Below are 10,290 nucleotides of genomic sequence, written 5' to 3' on the forward strand. Positions count from 1 at the left end.
TTTTGGATGCTGTGTTCCTTCTGATGTTCTCTCTGCTCTGTTAATCCAAGACAACATCAAGACGGTGTATTGAAAATGGTCTTTATTGCAAGAATTCAACAGAAAATATCACTTTTCAGAACATCTACAAATACACAACAATCTTAGTTATAAAAGTCCAAAATAAGTTAGCAAAAATAAAAAATAAAATGGCAAAACCACTCTGTAGAAAAAGGGAACGTATTTACATCACTAGCATTCGTAACGAGTTTAAATTAAGCAGATCTTGGTCAAAACTGCCATGGTACATATTGGCCCCACAAAAGAACTCATGTTTTTTTAAGCATTAAAAACTCACACGAAAAGAATGAAAGATCAGGGAAAGGTTTTGAAAAGAGGAAAATTTAAATTAAGTAAGGAGAAAAACCAGGCTTTGTCATTCCTCTGTGGCTCTGTCAGTCTGGAAGCAAAGCTAACAGAGATCCACTCTAGTAACTAGGTGTTGGGTTCATGCAGCAAAGTCTTCCAATCTCTAGTTAGTCTGAGCTCCTGTGGCTCTGACAGACAGGTCTGGACCGCAGGATAAGGCAGGAAATAATGGGAATAAGGCCTCACTGTGAACAGGAGGAATTCAGTTTGACTAGTGGACCCATTGATCAGCAGAGTTACAATACTGATCAATCACAAATTTTACAATTTAGCATAAGACACAACAGATCAGTAGACGCACAAAATAAACAAAAATCATCATTTGGGATTGGTTCCTCTGTTGCCAATTGTCACTTTGCTTTGTGTTTGTGGCTCTCTGTGCACCCATGGGTCCGCTAGGTGGAGGGTCTATTTGGGAATGTCCACAGAAAAGGCCACAGGTCCGTCAGTTGCAGAGATGCCGTCCACGATGGAGGTCAAAGCCCGCATGTTCCCCTGCTCTGGAGAGTCAGCAGCACTCAGGAGATCTGCGAGGAGACATAATCACAGACTCTCAGTATCTGTGAAGACGCTCTGATCTGTTTGTGGCGTGTAATGAGACTGAGTGTGATCTGTGCTCACCCTCGCTGCTGTAGCTCTGCGTGCACTGCTCTGGAGTGCTGCTCCACTCTGGGCTGCTGCAGCAGGTGCTGCCAGAACTGGGCTCGCTTGACGACGACACCTGTTACCATGGAGATGCACACACAGAAGTCGCCGTCAGTCACTCTGTGATGAGACGGCACACCACCCCATGCCACACAGTAACACAGAAACACACTACAGTGCAGTGTAGTACCACACACACAGACACACACGCCGGCTACCAATGCGTCTCGTGACTCAACCAGAAAAAAATACAACAATGAGCAAGACTAGACATGGAAAGCTGATTTTATCCTTTCATTAGGTCTGTGTATTGGTTTTGGTTTTAATTTGGCTCCTGTCACATTAGTTTAAAATTTTGTTTTCAGATAGGTTAAAGAAAATCTGTACTCCTGAAACATTAATAAAGTGAAAAATGTGTCAAAACTTTAAAAACAACAAAAAAATTACATAACTGTAGCTTTTTTCCAAAATTAAAACCTCTCAAGTTGTGCACAGCAACCAGTTCCAAAACAGGTTTTACACTGGATCAGTTCATCAAAGTCATACATTAACAGCTTTTTTTGTTTCACTATTTCTAAAATTTTTTGCTCATATAATGTAACTTTTTCTACTCTATCTTTGATTTTTGTTTTTTTTTTAGCATCTTACGCCTCTTTCCAGCCACCGATTCAACTTTCCTCAGTGCTGGTCCTCATCCAGTCTGTCCTACTTACTCTGGGCTGGGTCTGGCTCGGTCGGTAGTGCAATCCCTGCTGTCCCGTCTCAGTGTCCTGCTGGTTGAGGGAGGACACCAGGGCCTGAAGCCTCTCGATGTACTGGATGGCGCTCCGCAAGATCTCCACCTTGGGCAGCCTTTGGTTGGGGTTCATCAGGGTGCTCCTCTTCAGAGCATCGAAGGCCTCGTTCACCTTCTTCAGGCGCCTCTTCTCCCTCAGTGTGGCTGCCCTCCGCCGGTCCATGGTCACCGTCTTCCTTTTACACAGCTTGCAGGCCCAGGGCAGGCACTGGCCGGGACAGTGGGGCTCAGAATGAGGCGACAGGCTGGACGGAGAGGGTTTGTCTTCTGTAGCCGTCACCCCGACTCCAACACCCCCAGACAGATTCCCGCACAAGCCCATCATGGAGTTCCTGTCCTGGTAGCCGGTTTGGTCAAACGCCCCCGGCAAGCGAGAGGGGAAGTAGCTGTCCCCTCCTTCATAGAAACGCTGGTCAGGGAAGAAGTAAGGGTTGGTCTCGAAAAGCTCCATACTGGACTGGTCTGGATGTAAAGGGGGCAAAGATCCCTGCTTCCGCGTGGAACTGCTCTTTACTACGTGGTCTCGGGTCCTGCGTCTGTGTTGGAGTGTTACGTGTGTGTGGCTGGCTGTCTTCTTCCTGGCCCAAGTTTGTGATGAGTGGAAGACGTGTGGAGAACAACTGGTCTGGAGCAACTGTAGGCTGGCATTTAAACCCCTCTGCCTGCTGCAGGATCACAGGGTTAAATTTAGCACGAGCCCCCAGAAACCTGACACGACGTTTAGCTGTTGCTGCACATCTACACTTCACATCTCTGTTGGGCCCTGCTCTCCAGGGCTTTGGGGGCCCGTTTGTGTGTGCGTGTGCGTGTCCTTCTGCGGCTTTGTGCACTCATGTGTGTCTTAAGAGGCCAGGATGCGATCGGGTTGCCGTGGAAATGGGAGAGATAACCTCGGATCAAAGATGTCCGTCTTAATGAGCTAATCCCAAACTCGCGTCCCCCCTCTATGACACCGTACATGAAGTGTGCTGCTATGAGGGAGGAGGGGGGACAGTAGGGACAGTCTGGAGACAGCTGTCACTTCTACTAGGAGCCACGGATATGCAGTGACAAGAAGTTGTTTCTGATGGGAATTAAATGAGGCCAGAGTTTGTTGTTTACTCAAAACTAGGTCATATATAAAAACTTGTACGGTGTTGTGACTGAAGCGACATCAGGTTCATAATGATCAACAAGGCCAGCAGCAATTGTGTAGGTGATTTGAAAACTCGTGCCACTGTTGCCAGATTTTTGTAACCACATTCATATCGACTGACTTTCTTTGTGAGATGAGTGATGCAAGTGACCTTCTGAGCTGCTCTCAGAACCAGACAGGCCTGTGCAGGAACCAGTAAGTCAGGCACCAAGTTCACACTGGCTGACTTTACTCCCAGAAATCAAGAAGGTTTCTGAATCGGGATTAATCAGACGGCCATTCGGGGAAACGGCCTTCGTTGTCCTGACCCCCTCCAGCCACTGGGTTACAGCGTTAGCCTAGCCACCAGGTGTTAATCCTTCCAGGACATGTCTCACCTCATAGCTCACCGGCTAATTCGAACTGGCTTCCGCATAGTGTGGACGAACAGCCAAAATATACACTTCTGTCAGCAGAGAAGTGGCCTGGAGTGATGCGCAGAGTGACATGTGTTACATCCCCTAGTATCTTGTATCACTACCACAGGTTTATGACAGTATTACACATATCTGGCAGGAAATGTTTGCTGGAAATAGGAGAATTGCTGCGTACTGTGGCTACAGTATATAAACTGTACACATGAAGTCAGGCCTGGGACAATTTTCATGTTTTCTTTTTGTATTTCACTGAAATTCTTTATTTTCAGTTTTCTAAGAGGCATAATAAAATCCTAAGAATCCATCTTTTTAGAGAGCTTCATGTTCACATTATAGTTTTTTTCTCACAATGAGACAGAAAATTTAAAAATTACTATTTTTTTCTGACATCACCCACCCATGGAACTGCAAAATCAACACAAAATAATAAAACATTATTGCAACAGTCTAAAATGTAAGTGAATAACATTGTAATGAATACTCTTAGTACTATACAAAATTTAAAACTATACTATTTTTCTAGCAGGAATAATAAACAACCGAGTGCATTTATTCTGGCACTGCAATTAACTGCAATTTTCAGGTATCTGTGCTTTCCTTGAGTATTTCCACTTCACAATGCTTTAAGGAAAACATCGCAATTTTCACTCTGTGATTTAACAGCTTTAGCTACTTTTAAGTTGAAGGTTTTACAACAAATAGTACAACATATTGTTGAAGATTTAAACCTTTCCAATATAGTTGTGTCTGATGTCATACAAGGCAATGCGTCGTCAGTTTCAGATTTCAGATGTCTGTGGTTTGGTAACAGCTCCACAAGATTTTTCCCTCTGAAGTTCACACATGGTTTCATTTCAGTAAATGTTTCAATGATTCAGTATGTCACCCTGAATTACAAATTAGAGAAAATGTAAAGAAAACAGATTTGTGTATCAGAGCATTGTTTTTCTTTTTTCCTCTCCTATAAATTGCGTGATGCTTCAGTATTAGTAATCTAATCATGTCATATACAATAAAAGTAGGTGTCTTTATTCACAGTTTATCGTTGAAATTGAATTTTTACTATTGTATCAGTACTTTTTCTCAGGTAATGATTTAATACTTCTTCAACCACTGTTTTCAAGTTAATTAAAACCAGTGATTTCCAGCATTTTAGTCTTATTCCTGGTGACAATGAGGAGAGCACACGGTGAAAGCTGAACAAAGTGAGGATCGGCCTTTTAAGCCGGATGAAGCAACACCACTGCAGAACCATCGGTGAACTCTTCTTACAAATGAAACACTCTGGTTGGCAAGCTCAGTGTAACAAAGTATATCATTAAAGCCGTGTTATTTTAAAATTAAGGGTGAAGTCACCTGAAATTTGCAAAATCCTTTAAGTTCAGGAGAGGCATCTCTTGACTAAGGTGCCTGTAGCAGCTTGTTAACCAGAATTATTTCTTGTTTCTGAGTTCAGCTTCTCAGCTCAGCACAGAGCACTTTTTTTTGGTAAAACAAGCCTTTTTTTAATCTCAGATTGATACAGCAGTAAATTTAAAATGCGTTGTAATATGCTCATATTATGGCATTTCAACTTATCGTATTAGAAAAAGGCCGGGTGTAATTTGGAATGGTACAAACAGCAAGATGTCACGGACCAACTTAAATCAAACAGAGCTGAGCATTTCACATTTTTTATCTAATTCCCTAGCTGTGGAACCATTAACTATAAAGCTACAAATACTCTGTTATTTAAAACTAAGCTTATTAAAAGTGAGAGAATTGATCAAACTCATTGTAAAGTTAAACTCTAGATGACTTTCTCTTCTGGGATCAGCTGGCTGGCGGTGGTTTGTTAGCTTTGTCCGGTGGCTCGTGGTCTGGTCCTGAGGTTTGGGCGCTGGGTTTGGGGTGGAGGCAGAGTGTGCAGCTTGGCACAGGGCTGCAGCGGGCTGTCAGGTTAGTCTGTGATGGATAGTCACTGATGGCGGAGCGAGTACAAAGACGGCTGTGTTGGACTCTGGGGTGCAGCAGGGAGGGGGTCTGCAGTGTGTCAGAGTCACTCATAACCCTCTGTCATCTTAACCCATTGTCAGCAGAACTAGAGAACTTGTGTGTGTCCTGTAGCAGCGTCAGGCCCACACTTGTTTGAGGAATAAGTCCCCTCTCAGCATTTTGAAGCGAACATTTGAGATGCAGGACGCCAGAGAATACCCAGTGTATACACGGTTTTCGTCCATCCTAAATTCAGTGAGAATAAAATAAGTGAAAGATGTCAACCAGAGCAATTAAATACAGATCAAATGAACTTTCTGCTCAAGAGGCAACTGGAATTACAACAAGATTAGTAGTTTATGGTTTACCTGCTTTTATCTGGTCAATCACATGTTAAAAAAGTAAATGAAAACACATTTAATACCTGTAATCACATCTGATTTTAATCTGCAGAGCACATTTTTTTAGATGAGCCAACGGCATCTTAGAGAAACCAAAACAAACAGCAAAAAACCTTTCAGTTTGCCTCAGAACAGTTTAAATCAGAAATAACCGTGATTTTTTTTACAACTTTAAAATCCAATTCGTTTACAGTGAAAAAAATATTCATACTCAGAAGCACCGGTCTCAATGTGTGCATGTTTTGTGTGCGTGTGTGTATGTGCAGCAGGGATTGCCCTGTCACTGGCAACACTGCTCCACTTCTCCTCAGTGACAAGCAGCAGCACATTGTGGGACAGCTGAGCTTGGGGGAGGATGGAGGAGGCAGGGAGGGATCAGCCCTCCTCACCCCAGGTTAGCCTCCAGATCACCGCTGACCTGACCGCAGTCGAGAAATCTCAGATATGTAAGAGGAGAGTAACAAAACAACAGTTAAGGAGTGTCAAATAAAGGTGGACAAACCAGGAGCTGCAACCTGTGAGATACAACATGAGACACAAGGACAGATGGTTTAAACAAATATCAGGGGAATGCATGTTTTGGTGATCCTTTATTCTCTGCATCTCAATTTCTCAGTCATTTCCTATGAGACAAATAATAGATAAATGTGATGTTATTTATATAGAGAGACAGGTATCTGAACTGAATTTGTTGTATTAACTTTGAAAGCGGTTTCTGACTTCAAAACAATACTTAATTTAAAAGAAATTCAGTTTTGCAGCCATCAGTTTTAGCTACTGGATTTTATGCTTGCTGTACATAGCTGTGGTAGGAGTGGGGGCAGAAATGGAAATTTTAGGTTACGACAAAAATCTGAATGTTATTTAATATCAAAAATACCAAACCTAATTTCTGCTCCTAAAGTGCATTGAGTGCTTTTTTTTTTCTTTCTTTCTTTCTTTTTGCTAGTCCTGGAAAGCAATATTCTGTTTAAACTCGGGAGTCACGCAACAATATTATTTACAAGTGCCTTTGGGAGAGAACATGGTCACCATAGTGACAGCAGCAGATGCCCAATTCCGTCGTCTCAGAGACCGTTTCTACGCTGTCGCCGTGATAACTGCACGTCCGTTACTGAGCCCTTTGATATCAGATCTTCTCTTCCAGATTACAGTGATTTTAGACCGACAACACAACATTAAGGGTGAAATATGACAAAGCAGTCGACTCCTCCTCGATAATCATCAGGGCGTTCAACGCAATGAAAGGAAATCAATCAAATAATCTTAAGGAAACTGAATGGAGGCCGTCAGATCTGATTACTACACAGCTGTGCCTCACTGTTTCTGTTGAGTAATGAACCTTACATAAGCTGCAGCGCTGCAGCGTTTGACTGATGCCTAAAGGTGATGTGACACTACTACGGCCCGGCTGACCATCGGGAGAATACTCCCATTCATTCCTGCTCAGAATGAAGTGCCCCACCTGTGTTTTCACAGAGCTCTGGAGGCCTGGAGAAAGCTTTCTAAGTCAGTGGGGGGAAACAGTAGTTGTGTAGCCCAGCCATGCTGCTGCTCACTGGGGCTTTTATCGCAGAGTAATCCCCTACAACAAACAGAATGGCCGGCATGTGCATATGCAGCTGTCGCAGTCTTAGTGCAAGTGGTGTCATGTTAAATCACAGGAATGGACTGAGCCCCTGAGCCATCCGCTGCCCTTCCCTTCACTGGCATCCCACTCACTGCAGCAAACAGACACAAACACACATACATGCTCATACCTACATACATAACCCACTTCCCACTAACATACTTTGCAGCACATGGTACCCCCAAAGTTATTCACTGCAAATAAGCTGCTGTGCTCCACTGCTACAAACAACCAGATTATTTACATGGCATAGTGTATATTCCATTAATGCCACTGACTGTGTAAGGCTCAAAGCAGGAAAACAAAGAGCACTCATCTCTTTGAGAGTGCCACTGTTTCTTCAGTTATCTGACAGAGTAAACCTTTGGCCCTCATAAAGTCGATCCAGTTTAATTTGAAGGCAATTTACACCCTGACATCACCCAAGTGTAAACTACAATCAGCATAGCTCCTCCGTCTGAAGCCAGTACAGTGTATCCGGAAACCGTGTCCCCATCCAGCTTTTCAGTATCATCTTCCATATCAGGCTTCCTGCAGCGGAAACAAGGAAAGACAAGCTCTGTTGCGTTTCTCCTCTTAATCTGTCACATCTCCATCATCCCTCCCTTCTACCTCCACATCTGTATTTACTTTTACATTCTCCACCTTCACACCTTTTTCCATATTCCTGCCTTTGTTTTTCTCTGGCTCCAATGACCTTCTCCCATGTCAGCGCTGGGACAAATTTAGCGGCCTGGTTTCTGGAGCGACCAAATAGTCGGACACAACAGAGGGACAGTGTGTGTGTGTGTGTGTGTGTGTGTGTGTGTGTGTAGGTGAAAAAGGAAAGGTCCTGGCAACACAGATACAGTTACAGACATGCAGACATACAACCAGAAGGAAGAAGAGGAGGGGAAACAGGCCGAGGCCCGCCGTCCTGAAGGTATGCAGACGAAGGACACAGGAAGAGTGACAGAAATAGACACATCTGAAAACGAGCTTTGCATTTACAGGAACATATAAAAAAACTGATCAGAGGCTGCCACAGCAATAAAACAATACAAATAGTCAACAGAGTGGGAGCAATAACTATTTCCCCCTCTAGGAAGTATTGCATACGCCATAGAGGATAAACAGAGAATGTGTTAAGTTATTCTAGGATGTTGGGATGGAGGTGCTGTCGCCATGGAAACATGTAGATCCCCTACCACTCCCTGGGCCGTGCCATTCTGGAGCTGCCAAGATCCGGGTGCCATGTCACCGGGGTGTTATGCCATTCTTCGTCTCTACGCTCTGTGACGCACCGCATGCCTCGGACAAAGCAGTATGCCATTCTTGAATTAGACACAGAGGGAGGGGAAGCATTTTAGTACGGCTGCTGTGAACATTTAACGCTGGAGTGGGATGAACATCATTCCTCTTGATAATCATCAAGTATCTTAATTTGTGCCTTGTTTAAGTAAATATGCTCTACTGGAAAATTACTGGTTTATGTCATACTTCAGTTCCTGAGTTTGAGAATAGATAAGATAGAACTTCATAAACCCCAAATGGAATTCTTTTGCCAACTATTGCTCAGAAAAAACAAATATTACATGCGGTGCCTAGTGGAAAAACAAAAGATATAAGAATGACAAATTACTGGAACTAAAAACAAGGAAGCTAAACGAGCTAAAAGACTAAAATGGGACAAGTAATAAGTAATGTTGCATGATTCAGAGACAGTAATGATAACTGTACAACTACAATGACTCAACAGTTTGAGGTTTATAAATTAGCATTTTACATCAGGACACATTAAGAGCTGGAAAAATGTTTTCTGCAGATGAAAACCTATTAAGCTAAAGTTGAAAGGATAAAAAAATGAATAGTAAGGAGACATAATTTTAATACAACTATTGTGATAATTGCTTAAATTATCTACCATTCGTATTATGCTTTCAGTTTCTCACATAAATAAAAAAGGTTATCCTCAAATTACAGCAAGCTGAATGAGGTGTGGTCTATTGGTTGGTCAAAACCAATCAATGAGTAATGAAGCTGTCAGTTAGGCTTCTTGTTCATGTAATACACTAAAAAAAAGTTATATTTTCTAACACTTTACAAAGCATTAACCCATAATGGAAATCATCTACATTATTTTTTTTGCCACACTTCAATGAATTACATTAAAAGCATGTTTACACATTAACGCATAATTTAATAAAGCTCTTTAAAGGATTTTAACATAACCAAGTAACTTTACTGCTGAGCCATTCTGCGCCATCACTGCCATATGTAGGTCTTTTATGTCTTACTAAAGCCTTATGTGATTTCAGGAAGAGGACAGCATAACGGGGGACTTTCCAGGGAACGGACCCTAATGAGTATCTAAATAACACCCTGGGGTAAAATAGCTGCAGTATTTATGCGTTGGTTAGATACCACACAGTGCTACGGCATCATACACTGTAGAGGGCAGAGTGTCTGCCCCACTTCTCAAGAACAGGACAAAAATAAGGCGGACGCAAGCAGGCAGTAGCAGAACAGTGAGTAAGCAGAGGAGTCGCAGGTGCTGGAGCTCGTTCAAGAAGGAGAAGACACATGACAGCTGACCTGTCATACAATGACTTATTCTTCAAAACACACACGTTTGTACTTCTATCTTAGTGAGGACATCCATAGGCGTAATGCATTTCCTAGAGCCTTACCCTAACCTTAACTATCATAACCGATTGCCTAAACTTAATCCTTACCCTAACCAAACCTCAATTCATACCTGTTCTCTAAAAACAAGTCTTCACCCTCAAACATGGCTGTTTCAAAGTGAGGACCGGCCAAAATGTCCTCACTTTGATAGTTAAATGCAGAAAATGCTTCTCACAATGTAGCAAAAACACACACACACACACACACACACACACACA

At 42.6% G+C, this 10,290-nt stretch overlaps 1 protein-coding gene across 1 annotated transcript; it reads right to left on the bottom strand.

Annotated features, from left to right (window-relative positions):
* Positions 1 to 785: 785 nt before the first annotated feature.
* On the bottom strand, positions 786 to 3,041 carry myog (myogenin). Its single transcript, XM_022204720.2, has 3 exons — positions 1,767 to 3,041; positions 1,030 to 1,129; positions 786 to 935 (listed from the first exon to the last, which is right to left on the bottom strand). The coding sequence occupies exons 1-3, from the start codon at positions 2,298 to 2,300 to the stop codon at positions 817 to 819; spliced, it is 753 nt and encodes a 250-aa protein (XP_022060412.1). The 5' UTR covers positions 2,301 to 3,041; the 3' UTR covers positions 786 to 816.
* Between the last annotated feature and the right edge of the window lie 7,249 nt (positions 3,042 to 10,290).

Source organism: Acanthochromis polyacanthus, chromosome 5 (assembly GCF_021347895.1).
Source record: "Acanthochromis polyacanthus isolate Apoly-LR-REF ecotype Palm Island chromosome 5, KAUST_Apoly_ChrSc, whole genome shotgun sequence".
Lineage (NCBI taxonomy): Eukaryota > Metazoa > Chordata > Actinopteri > Pomacentridae > Acanthochromis > Acanthochromis polyacanthus.

What these genes read in the sequence shown, in the direction of transcription:
- myog (XM_022204720.2), bottom strand. Translation starts at nt 2,300, where the DNA reads ATGGAGCTTTTCGAGACCAACCCTTACTTCTTCCCTGACCAGCGTTTC. An exon ending in CGAGCCAGACCCAGCCCAGA is followed by an intron (nt 1,130 to 1,766) that starts GTAAGTAGGACA and finishes CCATGGTAACAG; the next exon opens with GTGTCGTCGTCAAGCGAGCC. An exon ending in GCAGAGCTACAGCAGCGAGG is followed by an intron (nt 936 to 1,029) that starts GTGAGCACAGAT and finishes GTCTCCTCGCAG; the next exon opens with ATCTCCTGAGTGCTGCTGAC.